Source organism: Rhineura floridana, chromosome 15 (assembly GCF_030035675.1).
Source record: "Rhineura floridana isolate rRhiFlo1 chromosome 15, rRhiFlo1.hap2, whole genome shotgun sequence".
NCBI lineage: Eukaryota > Metazoa > Chordata > Lepidosauria > Squamata > Rhineuridae > Rhineura > Rhineura floridana.
In genome coordinates this window covers 28,530,870-28,547,110 of record NC_084494.1, presented here as the reverse complement: position 1 = coordinate 28,547,110, position 16,241 = coordinate 28,530,870, and the positions used below count along the sequence as shown (strand labels likewise).

Genomic DNA, 16,241 nt, shown 5'->3' with positions numbered 1-16,241 from the left:
GGCGGCATCATGATTAAAGAACATTAGCTAACATTTCAAGAAGTTTCTCATTTCTTGCATATCACACATACCTTTGCACACAAAAGCAAGGATCAGGACCATCATTGTTGGTGTAGAGAAGGACATATTCTCATTTTCCTTCCAGGGGAGACCCATGAGCTGAACATAAGAACAGAAAAAGCCCTGTTTGATCAGTCCAGATGCCTATGCAGACCCAAAACTAGTGGCCATCCTGATGCCTATGAGAAGCTCACAAGCAGGACATGAGCACAACCGCACTCTCCCCACTTATGCTCCTCAGCAACTGATATTCACTGCCTCTGATAGCGAAGGTAGCATTTTTATTTATTTGTTAGTTGATTTATATCCCTCCCTTCCTCCCAGTAGGAGCCCAGGATGGCCACCATGTACCTTGGATAGCTCCTCTACGGATTTCTCTAAGCGCCTTTTGAAACCATGCCAAACTCTCCAGTCTCTTGGCATCTTACGAGAACTGGACCTTTCTTTTTTCTGGGGCAATGCACAATGACAAGAGGAAAATGAAAGCACACACACACACACACCATACAAGATCAGGTTATTTGCTCATCTAACACACCAGTAGCGGCTGATGCTTATCGGAACTAGCAATGCAATTTGCTTGTTGGTGCCAGTTCCATCTCATTCTGCCAAACTGGTCGGCGGTTTGATTCTGCATTTGTTTGTTTTCCCGCTATCTTCTGCTTTTACCAGTTTGATTTCTTTTTCCTGGCAAAAAGTAACATTACTGTTAATGTTCTTTCTACCAGTGTTTCCTTGTTTCAATATATGGCATATATGGAAACGAGGGGAAGGTAGAAAGAACATTAACGACTGATATCAAGAGAGTTGGGGGCTGAAAACAAGACTAAGAGGAGGGAGACAAAATCAATTTTTCTGTAGTTGTTTAAGTCACTCTTTGTTCAAGTTGCCTCTCCCCCACTCTACGCTGGATTCTACAGCTGCCTCTTGCCTGCCTACTCCGTTGGATCCTGTTTTACTCGAGTGGAGGAGAGGGTGGCAGAGAGAAAGAGAGACTGGGTGCAGGGGTGGCATGGGAGGGACTGAAACAAGCAGAAGAAGAGAGTTGGAACTGTGGAAGAAACAAGGTTTCGCTTTGTGGTTAAACCAGATCTTGCCAGAGACACTTTTATTGAAAGGAAAACAAACAGCTGTTCAGAGAGAAAATTCAAACAGACTAGGAGGCTTCCTGTCAGTCCAAAAGTTCTCTGCCATAGACAATGTTCGGCTCATTCTTACAGCAAAATTTCTAAGGCAGATTTCTATCATCACACAAACATTTCTCAATTACTTGCGAAACGAACGCCTGAGCTATGCACATGTGCTTATCTATTTTGTGGTTTTCTAGAAAGTTGAACATCAACAGTTTTCTTGGAATGTTCTAGAACACACCCTGTACATGTACTCTGCAGCATTTCCTCATCATTCTACACATCATTCCCTTCATGTCTGCAAGATTCAGACCAAAGTTTTGACGCCCATAGAATTTTAATTCCACAATTCCCTTCTTTTAAGCTTCTACAGCGTAACTCAATCTCAATCTTCCAGTCACATTAAACCGTTGATTGCATCCTCCTCGTGTTCTTTTATTTCAATGATCTCTGCATAGATGTTATATATTTCCTGGTTTTATTCTGGGTTCAAAGGCTTTTGCACATGCAACATTGCACAAGCATTATGACAGCTTATAACTCCAACTAACACAGCAAATAATATCAATAAGCCTGTGTTATGGTGGATCCTAACGATTCAAAACAAGGGCTGAACCAAGACCGCAGAGGCAACCTGTCTTCTTTGTGTAATTTTGCAGCTTCGTTTTATTTATTTATTTATTATTTGATTTATATCCCGCCCTTCCTCCCAGCAGGAGCCCAGGGCAGCAGACAAAAGCACTAAAAACACTTGAAAACATCATAACAAGAGACATTAAAATACATTAAAAGAAAACAACTTTAAAAATGTTTTTTTAAGAAAGCTTTGAAGATTTTTTTTAAAAAAAGGTTAAAAAACATTGTTTTTTTAAAAAAAAGGTTTAAAAGCATATTAAAAAGCAATTCCAACACTGAAGCAGACTGGGATAAGGTCTCAACTTAAAAGGCTTGGTGAAAGAGGAAGGTCTTCAGTAAGCGCCAAAAAGATAACAGAGATGGCACCTGCCTAATATTTTAGGGGAGTTCCACAGGGTAGGTGCTGCCACACTAAAGGTCCGGTTCCTATATTGTGCAGAATGAACCTCCTGATAAGATGGTATCTGCAGGAGGCCCTCACCTGCAGAACACAGTGATCGACTGGGTACATAAGGGGTAAGATGTTTCTTATACGTTCAGCTTGCCGGAACACTTCAGTGATTTTGTCCAGGATGTACACACAGCATTCAGTACTTTGGATGCCTGTTGCCATGGAACTGCAGTAACTAGGAACCAGGTCTGGTCCCCCTAGGCACATCCAGACCAGAACAGGAGCAGCCAGACTACCCTTTACAACAGAAGCCACACGACGGCAGGCCACACCCATTGAGGTGAAGTAGGATCTAGTCTGAGGGCTTCTTTCTTTCTCAGAGGTGATCTTGTCTGCCAAACAGGTTCAGCGGCATCTTGTAGTGACAAATCCGCTTCACCAGTGGGCCCCAACCACTGGGCTTTTGTTGAGGGCATTATTATGGCCCTTTGCTGAAGGTTCCTTCTCCCACCTTCCAGTCATACATCGTCTGCACCTGCTAACATTCTATCAACACTTTCCTACCTGAATACCATTTCAAAACAGTTTTAAACATGCAAATAATTCTGATTCCATTACAAGGACTTTTTTACCAAAATGGCAAACTGATGTGAAAATGTGGAGACTGGAAAACTGAGAAACAACATTAATATATTTGTCCATTCCCAGAAGCCACCCTCTCTCTCCCAACTCTCCTAATTCAGCTACTTGAATTTTGAAAACCAAACTTCTGACGTTGAACCATGTGTGCTACAGGATCTAAACATTTATAGCTTATGCCTTTCAGTTCTCACCTAGGTCTGCGACTGTTCCAGGCACTCGCATTTGTCTTCCCTCACTAGGAGGTTTTTCATTTAGTTTCACTTCTGTTCTGCAGCGTTTATTCTCCGCTCTGTTTGGTCAGATTTCAAAACCTATCTTCTGCTGAATTTTTTTCTCTTGTCGTTTTCCCACTCACCCTTCTTCCAACCTAGTCTTCTTCTTCCCTTCCAAATTCATCTCTGCTAAGCCAAGAAATCACCCCACTCTGGCCCCATGCAGCCACCATGTCAAGGGAAGAAACTGAAGTGCTGCAGGAGATAGTCCTGTCATGGGAGAACAAGCCCACAGTGGCTAGAATCTCTCCAGCACTTTATGAAAATCCAGTTAGCCACACTCGAATGCAGATCTGGATAGGCAGGAATTTCCCCCAGGGAACCATTGTAATTTTGCCCAACACGCGCCCAAGGTTTGGAAGATACCGAAAGTATATTGCAAGGTCTTTTGGATCAATCAATGTGGTTATGAGACGACTAGATAGGCTCAACCGACAGCAGTTGACCGCTATATCTCAAAGTACCAGAAACCACTTCAAAGCACAATAAGAAGTACCAGTAAGTGAGTCAACCTTTAGTTCAGCCCTCAGAGGAAAAACAGGATGCTAGCTCTATGCAGTAACTGCAAAGCAGAACTTGAAGTGACAATTAATTGCTTAGCCACAATATTATGAGGCAGATGATGCATTTTAAAGAATAGAAATCATATAAGAAAAAAAAATCCAAGTAGCTTTTGTAGCTCATGGTATAAGATATTTTCATTTTGGGAAGGAACAAGCTCCCATCCATGCTGATGGAATGACTTCTGTATATTATGATTATGAAGTGCATGTCTAATTTTTGATTGGAGGAAAAGGCATGGATAACCTCACCCAAGAGAGGAGTTTCAAGCATGTCTCAAGTAACCACACCCACCCTTGTGGACAGCAAGATCTCGAATCAACTTAGATTGAAAGCAGCATGTTAAGAGGACAAGCAGGAACAATTCTGGATTGAGAAAAACTACATTTTTCTTTAGCAAGCATTGCTGTTAGAGAATTAGCCAAAAGGGGAGAGGAGAAGCCAGATTCCCATCTTGGATTTGGATTTGTGTGAGGTACTCTTCAGATACGATGACAGAACATCGTAGACACTGTCAAAACATTAGGAAAGTGCTGACTGTTATTGTATCATTATGGAAAGATGTTGCTGTTGCTTTTTTAACAATGTTAATATTTTGTTATTTAAATCTTTGTACACTGTATTGTTCTTTTCTGATGCATATTTTGTATTTGTTTATTTTTTTGTGAGCTGCCTTGAGGGCCTTTGTGGCCAAAAGGGGCATAGAAATTAAACCGTAACATAACATAACAAGATATGCTCCTAGAATCCAATAATCGCTTAATAGGAACCCATCCAGGATTATTAGCATAAGACAGGAGTTTAGGGAAAGTATATGTTTCGTTGTAAGGCAAGACATACATTGCTTAATTTCACCATGCAACCCGGAAAAGCTCTGATGGTTCAGAAGGCTAAACAGCACATTCAGTGAGGCTTCTTCCGGAATGCGGTCAAAAGACCACGAAGTAAAGTTTAGTAGTAACCCGAGATTCATTGTGCATTTCATCTATAGATGTATGACATCATAAAACAGGTATAAATACAAGTACCCTAGATTGTAAGGATTGGTCGTGATCAAAACCTTGGCTGCATCCAAGAGTTCGAGTCCCAGGCTTGGTAAGACATACTTTTTATACTGATCAATACTCTTTTAATCATTCTTAGGGAAAGTATTTTCTGTATTAGGGATAGATAAATAAAATAGAGTTGTATTGTTCATGGTTGTTCTTGCTGACTCTTCTTCAAAATAAGTTGTCTCTCCTATAATACTAAGAAAGGTATTGGAGGCTCTTTCATAAGGGCTTGCTTACTCACAAAAGGAACCCTTGTTCTTAGGAACAGTAACGCAATTTGGGGTACAAGTGCCTGAAGAAGAGGTTACCACGACAGTCCCTCCTTCACTGAGCTCTACGCAAGTTTTCAGACATTATCTGAAATGGCCCTCCAAATGTTACTGGGACAACAACTCTTATCATCCCTGGCCATTGGCCCTACTGGCTGGGGTTGATGGGCACTGGAATCCAACAACATCTGGAGAATGAGAGGGGCAGCGGGCAACTTTTTTCAGCCCAAGGGCCACATTCCCTTCTGGGCAACCTTTCAGGGGCTGCAGGCCAGTGAGTGGTGAGCAGAACTGGAGGCAAAAATGGGTGGAGCAATGAATATAATTTTTATCTTTTTACCGTAGGCTCATTTCTGCACACACCCACACATCCGGAGAAGTAAAAGGCATGATCAGAGTTCAAAGATCCATCCCAGGCAGGCAAAACTACTCAGAGAGGGTAGGGAGTAGGGCCAGTAGTAGGTGTGGCCTGCAAAAGAGTCCCAAGGGCCTGATGGAGAGACTTGGAGGGCCACATTTGGCCTCCAGTCCTGAGGTTCCCCATCCTTATGAGAGTTGTTGGTTTTTTTTAAAAAAGGTGGGATACAAATGTAAGAAAGAAATAGCTGAGTTGCAGAACGGCTAGCACAGGTGTGTGGAAACTTTGGCCTTTCATATGTTGCTGAACTCCCATCATCCCTGGCCATTGGCCATGCTGGCTGGGGCTGAGGGGAGTTGTAGTTCAACATCTGGAGGGCCAACGTTCACCACCTGTGCTAGCGTGTCCTGAGCAGCATTACCAGAAATGACCAGGACTCGAAAAGGCCACCCATATGCACCCTCCCAAATACATTTCATAGGGCTGCCAACCTTTATTTTCCAGTACCTGCTACTGTGCCTTTAAAAAATGTTTTCTCCATGCTGTAAAAAAAACTTCAGTTGCCAATGTCTGCAGGTCAAGCTACCCTTCAGGCACAAGAGCAAGCTAAGCAGGCTCTTATTCTTTCTTTTCTTGATCTGTTGACAACCACCCTGGTATTTTAAGACCTCCTCCTCAGCTGATCCGATATTTCTTGTTCCCTTTTCCTCTTCTCTTCCTTTAGGATCACCAGTCCACCACCCCTTTTTTCTCCAGAGAAAGCTTCAGTGCTTTTATTTCAGAAAGAAACTTAATAGATGCGGGTTTTCCCTTGAAGAAGCAGCAGTAATGAGTAACACTGCACCTGATCAACTTACTCCTGTCCGTTGTTATATGCCTTTGATTACAACTTGTGGCAACCCTATGAATCAGCGGCCTCCAATAGCATTTGTTATAAACCACCCTGTTCAGATCTTGTAAGTTCAGGTCTGTGGCTTCCTTGATGGAATCAATCCATCTCTTGTTTGGTCTTCCCCTTTTTCTACTCCCTTCTGCATTTCCCAGCATTATTCTTTTCTAGTGAATCATGTCTTCTCATGATGTGTCCAAAGTATAACCTCAATTTCATCTTTTTAGCTTCTAGTGATATACCTTGTATGTAGTTGCACGATTGAAAATGTCCCCATTCCCATCCATTTTAATTCACTCACGCCAAGTGTTGTAATGTTGATACGTTCCATTTCTTGCTTGACAATTTCTAACTTTTTCTGGTTCATGCTTCTCACATTCCATGTTCCTATTGTGCATATCGTACTACTCTGGACTCTCCTTTCGCATCTGTGTGCATCAGCCTCTGGGCTTCCTTTTGGCTTTGACCCAGCTGCGTCATTAGTCACAGCGCTACTCATACTTGTCCCTTGTTCTTCCCCAGTAGCTCGCTGAGTGCCATCTGACCTGGGGGTCGTGTCTCCCAGCACTATCTAATGTTGCATATTGTATAGTCTATTCATACGGTTTTCATGGTAAAAGGTATTCAGAAGTGGTTTTCCATCGCCTTCCTCTGAGTCTGGATGCATCTTAGTCTGGTGTCTCAGCTTTGACCATTTCGCCTTGGGTGCCCCTGCTAGGAGTCTAGCCTCTTGGTCTAGACTCTTGACAGCATTGCTGACGGCTTCTTCGACACTCTCAACCCCCCCCACCACATTAAGGTGTGCATCCTAGAGGGGATCCTCCTGTCCATGCATCTGTTAAAAGAGCAAGTCCTCTCATGGGGGGAGAGATGGCAACTCTCCCCACTTACATACCATCATCTTCCTTCCAGATAAGGCTCCCTTCAATGCCTCTGGATCCTGCTGTAGACTGGGAACTGGCAAGTCACCATTAATCCCACACTGATACTAATACAAGAGCAAAAACGGGTGGAAAGGAGCAAAGAAGATAAGCAGAAATGACAGGAAAGAAAATGGTTTGTGCAAAATGACAAGAAATTGTTTGTGCAAGATATTACTGTGGGAAAGGGTGGTATCGCTTCCCCCCACCCCCTGTATAAACTCTTGAGCCTTTAAAAACCAACCGGAAATTCAAGAACCGAAGCTTTCTCCAACGCTAAAATTCCATCCACAGCAGGAAAAGCCACAATGTTAAACTTTTGCCTGCCATGTAATGGTCCAGGAATCCTCTAAGGAAAAAAAAGGGGGGGGAGGAAGTCTTACATAGAACCTTCCAGGCAACATCTGATTATTTTGATTCCAGTGTAGCTTAACAACTTGCTTACAGCAATGAATGCCCATTTATTTAAAATGTCCAGAGGGATAACCATGCCAGTCTATTGATAGGGACAGTGCCATGTAGGGGTGCAAGAAACCAATTATTATAAATAATTGTTTATATAGTGTCTTCCCCTTCCCTTCCAAAGTGTTCCAGATACGTTAGCCCAATGGCCCTTACAACAATCCTATAAAGCAGGCCAATGTGATTTACCCCGTATCATCACATTTTCTTTGTACTGTATTGCAATTTCATGTGGTTACTTATCATAAGTCATCGAGTGGTCTCTTTGCAAAAGGGAGGACATACCATTACCAACAGGACAAATTCTTGAGGCCAAGAAACAATGATCATTTCTTATACCAGCCTCTGTCACTCAGATATCAGGCATCAAGTACATTTATGGCTAAACTGTCACATAAAGCTATCTGAACTTCTCCACTTAACTGCAGGGTTCTCCATTGCAATGCTACATCCGCTTGCAAAATGCAAGAGAGGAAGAAAAACAGCTGGAAGAGGAGTTGCACAAAGACAGCCTTCCCCCAACCTGGTACCCTCCAGATGTTTAGACTATCACTCCCATCACTCTTGACCATTGGCAGGTTGGATGGGATTGATGGGAGTTGGAGTCCAAAACACGTGGAGGGCACTGGGCTGCAGAAAGGCTGCACTAACAAGTCCACTGAGAGCAAGGGAGACTCCCCTTTCTGATCCCATCAATTCTATTGGGCAGCTGAGTTTCTTGGTATATTATAGACCAGCTTGCTCTCTCCAGCGTTAGCTTTTATGCTGTCTCTTGCATGCACTCTTTCACTCTCTCTCTCACACGCACACACACACATATACACACAAGCAAGCAAGCTGAAAACCACCTTACAGGGAACAGCTAATCCGCTCTGCTATCACTGAGCACCTGGGCTCTTTTCATTGATAGATGGTGCATGATTATCACTGCTCATAGCATTGGGCTCAGGTAGTTCTGCCGCGCCTGGATCAAAAGAGCATCTTCTGCTCTTCGGGAGCCAGGAAAATCCATACCTTCTCCTGGCAGATGGAGAGCAGAAGGCAGCCAGAATCCACTGCCTTTTCAACCTGCTGAAGAGACAGCCAACACCTGTAGCAAGGTAAGACAGTTCAATCCCAAAAGGGATTTCTCCATTCCCTCTGCACGAGCTCCTCAGGATGATGATAATGATGGTAATAATATAACTACAAAACCTTCCTAAACCAATCTCCACCAAACTGTTATTACCATAATTGCCTTTTTAAAGCCATACCTATGGAGATAAGACCAGCTCTTTATAATGATGGGTTTATGCCCCACAACCCAAAGGGGGGTTGTACTGTTCCCCCTGTCCATGTTCTGTCCACAAACTCACCTGGGCTAGAGAAGGATAACTTAATATGCATCGTTTTAAACACACAGATGTAACGTTTTCCTTCCTAGGTCCCTTCTGCAGTTATTCTCAGAGTTATGGGATTGTAACATGTTGACAAATAACAGGTGTTCCAAAAGGACCATTTCATAGATGGGGAAACTGAGGCAAAGGCAAAGTGTTTGACAGTGCAATACATTCCTATACATGTCCTATACATGTTTATTTAGAAATAAGTTTACTGAATTCAGTGGGTGCTATTCCCAGGTAAATGAGCACATGATTGCAGCCTAAAGGAACTAAATAAGAATCATTTTACTGGATGTGACTCCATGTTGCCTAGTGCTTGGTCTCCGACAGTGACTAGTCAGATGCCTCTGAAAATCTCACAAACAAGGCTTGTAAGTGATGGTCACCCCCTTGTTCTTTGTTCCTATCCAGCATCTCTTACACTGTTTCTGAATATGGAGGCTTCATATCCTCTCTTTTATTCTTTTACAAAGAAATATTAGGCAAAGAGATCACACTTCTTACCTAGCACATCTTTGGTCTCTTTAATGCTTGTTTTAAAGAAAGGCTTCACGTGTCTCAACATTTCTGCCCAGAAAGCACTTCCACATACGGAAATTGTTGTGCGCACACATATTTGGAAGCCACAACATATCTACAGTGTAGGGGAAGCAGCCTCTCACACGTGGGGGATTCATGCTGTTTCCTGAGGGTAAATTGCTTTCCATGCAGGAATTCTGCAATACCCGAAGCAGTCTTAGCTCTTGGGGAAAATGGTACCCTGCTGTTACAGAGAGCGAGATGGATGCCAGCACTCTTGGAAGTTATGTCTGGCTCTGGCAAAATATGGGGAGAGATGTCTAGTGGTTGTTATGAGGATGAGAGACAGAGAGAATGAGAGTAAAACCACATATTTTCCTTTGTTTCAATTTGTAACCATCACTTGATCACAAGTCCCCAGGATGGCGAACGTACATTCCTATTCCTGTGGTTGTAATTTGGTTTAGTTGGTTTTAATATTGAATTTTAAACTGTTGTAACCTGCCCCTGGGACCTGCTGGTGAAGTGCAGGTAATAAATTGAATAACAGTAATAATAATAATAATTCAATAAAACATATTATGCAATGTTAACACATAACTTAGAACGATACTTAAATCAACACAGATGACTACAGTACACAAATGGAGAAGCACTCCCAAAATATTGAAGAGGTGCATCTTGACTAGCCAATAAAAAGAGTAAAGTGACCATGCCAGATGCACCTCTGAAAGGATGGAGTTCCATCACAGGGGGCTACCAAAGAGAAGGCTCTGCCATGTACTACTGGCCCTGGGATCTCAAAAGGTTGCAGCACCATCAGCAAGATGTGCTCATGTTAACATTTAGGCAGGTCTATAATGGGGGCAGGGGAGGCAATCCTTCAGTTGTTTGGGACCCCAAGGCTTCAATCCAATATACACTTTCCTGAAAGTAAGTCCCATTGAAACCAATGGAGCTTGCTTCTAAATAGACATGTATTGCAGCCCAAGTTGTTTTAGGGGCTATGTATGTTGACATAACCACCTTGAATTGGGCTCCTTGGAGAAATACGTCAGCAATGTTGGGGTTTTTGGTAAATTTTGAATTTGATTTTTTCCAGATAATTTCCATAGGGTATTTTGCATCAGGAAAAAATCAGCTTGCATTGGAAAAATTTCTGATGTCCTTGAGTGTGCCCTAATTCAACATGTCAATTTTACTTTTACTCAGGGAACAAAGCTAAAATATTTGAAACTACCAAGCATTCCTGATATTGTATTAGCAACTGGCATCCACCCATTGTTTTATAAGTAACAGATCCACCCCATCCACCCGGAAAAATTAAGCTCTGTAAAATTTCCTGCCACACATCACTGATGGATTCAATAAGAAAGTAAGATTTCATTAGAGAATAAATATTGGAGTGGATATCCAGCTTGCTAAAGGGAAGACGGGAGTGAGAATACGGACCGCAGCCAAGGCTTTATGATCGCGTTTCCTCACCGCCGCGACGGGAGCATCGCCCAGTGGTCAGAGCAGGAATTAAGGACTTGGGCAGCGTCGCGCTGTGTTCTCGAGCCTCAATTAAAACCTTTTCTCCCCAGTCAATCCTTCTCCGCCTCGTCTGAAGAGAGCTTAATGAATTAATAGCTCACCAGCCGCGCGCGCCTCACGTTTGTTAGCTGTGCGTGCGTTGAAACAGCTGGGCGCGCATCAATTAAGCGCGCCTAATAGGCCTCGGCGACTCGGAAGCACGTGGCCCGCCGATTCCCCGACGGCTCCGACCTCCCAAAGAGGCCCGCGGCCCGGGCTGGCTCATCCTAATTCGTCATTATTAGCAAACTCCCCCCCCACCACAAGAGGGATTAAAATCCATCCCTGCCGGGGACAGCAGTAGAACGCCTTCCTGATCTGCCGCCCCGTCGGGGGAGGTTGATCAATGAGCCTAGTGTTGGACACGCCCGCCTGGAGGGATTCACTGGCGCTTCATCAGAGGGGCAAGGCTCCTCCACCTGCCTGCCTGCTTTCATCCCTGCGCAACCGAGTGGTGCCAAGGAGAAAAAGGGTTTTATCTAACTAACCTGTACTCAGAGTAGATCCACTGAAAGTAATGGACCTAAGTTAGCCATGCCTGTTCCTTCCGTGGGTCTACTCTGGGTCCGCCCTGGGCTCCTACTTGCCGCCCTGGGCTCCCACTGGGAGGAAGGGCAGGATATAAATCTAATAAATCGATAAACAAAGACTAAGGTTAGCATTGGCTCCCCCCCCCCCGGGCGGTTTAACCGTTGCATAAGAGGCAGCATAATTCACCAGGTCGAGCTTTCCCAACGGAGATTTTTTTTTAGAAAAATGAAACCTGTTGAACACCTGCCTCCATGCGGCGCTAGGAAACTCTTTCCCAGTTCTCATCTTTAGATAAATAAGAAAGCTTAATAATAATTAAAAAGGCGGTGCTGTGCTTTTAACAATTGCCTCTTGTATTGCTTAACCTCCCGAGCTCTCCCTGGCTTTGCCACGGAGCAACCTTCCCTTATCTCTCCGCTTGCCATGGGAGACTGGGAGCGTGTGCGCGGCTGTTGAGTTTCTGCCTTTTCAAATCGCAAATATTGGAGCAGAGGAGCAATTACAATGGGATTGTTAGGCATTCTGCATATTTTTATTATTTTATTTTACTCTTTCCAAGTTATGTGCCTCTGGGTGTTGAAACAGCACCTGGGATCCGCTCTAAGAGATGTTACACAACACCCACACATCGAGCCCTTCTAGGTCCTGGCCAGCCACTACAATGGCTCTGTAAATAATCCAGCCACGGCAGTGTTGCATAACAAGATCGCATGAGAATGGTGATCTCCAGCAACAAGCAGAGCTAAGGCCAAAGTACTTCTTGTCCTTTAGAAATCCAGCAGTTGTTTTTTGTCACATCTCCAGTGCCAAAATTCTGAATTCAGGAATGTCATGAACCATCTCACCTGACTAAATACTGAAATCACCAGCTGAAAATTTCTCTGGTTCCAAAAGCTCTCGCACCAAATTCTGCTTGCAGATTTGACAAAGGGGAGAGTCCCAACCACCACCATCAAGAGTGTCTGCAGAAGTATTTCTAGTGTGTGTGTGTGGGGGGGAGAGGCCAGTGAATTGTAATTACAGGACATTGGTAACACACTCCACCCACCATTACATTTAGAATTCTGGAAGGGGCAAGCACCCCCTTTCCTGGGGACACTCTTGACCGTCATCACCACCTTTTCCCAGACTGAATTTATTAAAATGTAATAATGTAAATGTACAGCCTTCAAGTCGATTCCAACTTATGGCAACCCTATGAACAGGGTTTTCATGGTAAGGGGTATTCACAGGGGGTTTACCATTGCCTTCCTCTGAGGCTGAGAGTCAGTGACTGGCCCAGGGTCACCCAGTGAGCTTCATGGCTGTGTGGGGGATTCGAACCCTGGTCTCCCAGGTCATAGTCCAACACCTTAACAGCCTGCTCCTAAATCTTTGGCTTCAATATGAACATTTTTAACACAGGAAACAATCCACTGGGAAGCTCTCCTGGTCAAACTATACCGGCCATTGAGGAGAGCAGCGCAATGAGGCAAGCACACCCAACTGCCTTCCTGGAGGATTGTGCTGCTCGGATCATAGCTACCCATTTCCCGCAGCGACACTCTTAATGACACTTAAATCCAGTCTGCTATCTAAAATGGCAACTTAAAAAACGCCACCTGTGATGGGGCCACCAGCTCTTCTTACACTGCCTCTCCCCATCTCTTGGCGACAGAACATCTCAATGATCCCATAGCAACTTTCCAGCTTTGAATGAAGGGTCGTTTACTGAAGGGGCCCTCCTGGGCGTGCAAACACACCCTCTCCTCCGCTCTGCATAATATTCCCAGCTAGGCAGAAGTTATGCTGTAACCAGAGCAACTGAGATTGCCCTTGAGAATTTCAGTTGCAGTGATTTTTTTTAAAAAAGCAGTTGCTTTGGGTGGTGGGTGCGTGGGAGAGAAGAGCGGCGGAGTCGAGTTGAGTGCAGAGGGCACCTTTGGAAGAAAACCCAGAAGCTCTGACCCCTCCAATCACACACATCCTTTTTTTTCACTACCATATGAGACTGGTCTATTAGGGCAAATGGAGCATTGCCCTACCAATCTCATTCTGCCTTTAGACATCCCCCCCCCCCAAAAATGCCTGCCTTCTTTCTTAGAACTAGCTTCCTACTCCTTTGCCTCAGTGTTGCCCCTGCTAAAACTCAGCAGGGAGGAGGACAAAGGCTAGAACTAGCATTAGGTAGCTTTGCCTGTCATTGGCTCTAGCTCCACCTATTGTTGGGCTCCCTGCCTTCCGCACTACCATTCCCAATGGACACCAGCCACCACCGGAAGATCCTACTTACCCACCTAGAATGATTGACTGAGCTTGTGGAGGGATCACTGGTTTCCCCCTTCTGGCTGCAGCCTCTTGTCATACTGCATGGGATAGAGGGGCTGTGAATGGAAAGAGAGGGGCTGAAAAGCTGCAGCGGTGGTGCAGAAGGCCTCCTGTGACCCTTTGCATCCCAGTCAAGAATAATAACAATCATGTTTATGCTAATCATTTCAGTGGAGCAGTGACGGTCAAGTGGCTCATGTGGTGTTAAGTCCAAGTGTGAGGATGTGCTGTCCTCGGGTACGTTACAGTACCTAACCCTATGCAGCTCCCTTGATGTGGCTTTGCAGGAGCGGGCAGCATAAGAAGAGCCCCACTGGATCAGGCCAAAGGCCCATCTTGTCCAGCATCCTGTCCTCACAGTGTCCAGCCAGATGCTCATGGCAAGCCCACAAGGAGAATCTGAGTGCAACAGTACTCTCTCCTTTTGCAGTTCCCAGCAACGGTAATTCAGGGGCATACCGCCTCTGATAGTTGAGGTAGAACTGGCTGGTAGCCACTGATATAGCCCTATCCTCCATGGATTTGTCTAATCCCCCTTTAAAGCCGTCCAAGTTGGTAGCCATCACCTGCGGGAGCAAATTCCATAGTTTTAGCTGTGTACTGTAGCAAAGCATGGGAGGAACAAGAAGCACGTATCTCACTTTATCCCACAGCCAGGCCCATGGATCCTCCTGCTTCTGTCCAGGGGGAGGGTCATTCCATACTGCTAGTACCTATTCCAGTTGTGGCTCCTGCACCGCTGTTTGGCCATACGTGCTGCACCAGTGCAGGGATGGGGTACCAGTGGCCCTCCAAGTGTTGCTGTACTACAGTTCCCATCATCCCTGACCACTGGCTATGCTAGCTGGGGCTGATGAAAGTTAGAGTTGAAGAACATCTGGGTGGAAAACAGGTTGCCTCTCCCTAGAACAATGGCTCCAATCCACATTTGTGATGATGGGCATGAAAACATGGAGTAGCAGTTAATCCTCTTGAAGGCGGAGTAAACAAGCAGTTATAGCACCTTATAAATTGCTATTAATACGAATGGCTTTTCCCTCCTCCTTCTCTCTTTGGCAGGGAGATGTCAACAAGTCCAGCGGCCAATGACTCCTCTTCCTCTCTGCTTCAGGAGGAAGCCACTGTGCGCAGCACTGTAAAGATCATCACTGGGGTGGTCTTCAGCTTCATCTTCCTGGCTGGAGTGGCTGGGAACGGGGTCGTGTTGTGGGTCACTGGTTGGAAGCTCCGCTGGACATCCAACACCATTTGGTTCTTCAACCTCGCCTTGGCTGACTTGGCTTCCACCTCCCTGATCTTTGTCACGCTGCTGAACTTGGCCCTGGACCTGCACTGGCCCTTCGGCTCGGTGGCCTGCAAGATGGCCAACTGCCTTTTTGGGCTGAGCGTATGCAGCGGTGTGCTGCTGCTTAGCTGCATCAGCCTGGACCGCTGCGTGCTTGTGGTGGCCCCCGTCTGGTGCCAGAACTACCGGAACCCCCGTCTCACGTGGGGGGCTTGCGGGCTTCTCTGGCTGCTCTCCTTCACCTTCTTCGTCCCCAGCTCCTACTTCTTCACAGAGATCTCACTGGAAAAGAATAACCGGAGCTCTTGCAATAACCTGGACATCTTCCAGGACTGGCAGGAAGCTGAGGTCCTCACCATCTGCATCTTTCTCTACCAGTTCCTCCTGCCCTTGCTGGTCATCTCCATTTCCTACACCATTCTGGTAGTGACCATGCACAAGAAGAAGCTCAACAAATCCAGTAAACCGCTCTTGGTCGTTACTAGAGTGGTTTTCTGCTTCTTCCTCTGCTGGCTGCCCTACCATGCCCTGGCTCTGGCAAGGATCTCCATGGACGTCGTTCCAGATGCCATGCACCTGGTGGCCATCCCTCTCTCCAAGTGCCTGGCTATGTTCAACAGCTGCATCAACCCCTTGCTCTACGTCTTTGTGGGGCAGGAGTTCCAGGACGCAGTGAGGAGGTCCTTGCTGCAAGTCTTCAAGTCGGCTTTTGAGGAGGCACCAGTGGCCGCCAACATTTGAGAGAAGCAACTGGAAGTATTGCAGAAGCCAGGGAGGCACTTTTCTTTTTGAGTCATCATAGCCCACTGCAGCGCTCCATTGTGCTACTAACAGGGGCTGTCTTGCCAGGGAGGAGGCCAACTCATGTGCACTGTGTGCTTGGACATATCGACATTCTGCAGCAAGGTTCTGCGAGGTCAAATTCTGCAACGTGTATAAAATTCTGCAAAATTAACACACATCTTTTTCATTATTAAAAAAAGAAGAAGAAGAGGGGAGC

General features: G+C 45.3%; 2 protein-coding genes across 10 annotated transcripts in view; one reads left to right on the top strand and one right to left on the bottom strand.

Annotated features, from left to right (window-relative positions):
• The window catches only part of LOC133370198 (chemerin-like receptor 1), a 39,715-nt gene extending 28,429 nt beyond the window's left edge, over window positions 1-11,286 (bottom strand). For 3 of the 9 annotated variants that reach the window (XR_009759093.1, XR_009759092.1, XM_061596078.1), the window contains exons 1-3: window positions 10,996-11,166; window positions 412-510; window positions 72-159 (exon numbers count right to left, since the gene is read on the bottom strand). Coding sequence is in view for 7 of the 9 variants with exons in the window: in XM_061596078.1 (XP_061452062.1) it covers window positions 72-159; window positions 412-483 (160 nt within the window). In the remaining 2 variants the exon portion in view is untranslated. The other 6 variants (XM_061596079.1, XM_061596083.1, XM_061596080.1 and 3 more) reach the window with 6 other exon arrangements.
• LOC133370200 (chemerin-like receptor 1) lies at window positions 8,614-15,982 on the top strand. Its single transcript, XM_061596086.1, has 2 exons — window positions 8,614-8,742; window positions 15,016-15,982. The coding sequence occupies exon 2, from the start codon at window positions 15,020-15,022 to the stop codon at window positions 15,980-15,982; it is 963 nt and encodes a 320-aa protein (XP_061452070.1). The 5' UTR covers window positions 8,614-8,742; window positions 15,016-15,019.
• The last annotated feature ends 259 nt before the right edge of the window (window positions 15,983-16,241 follow it).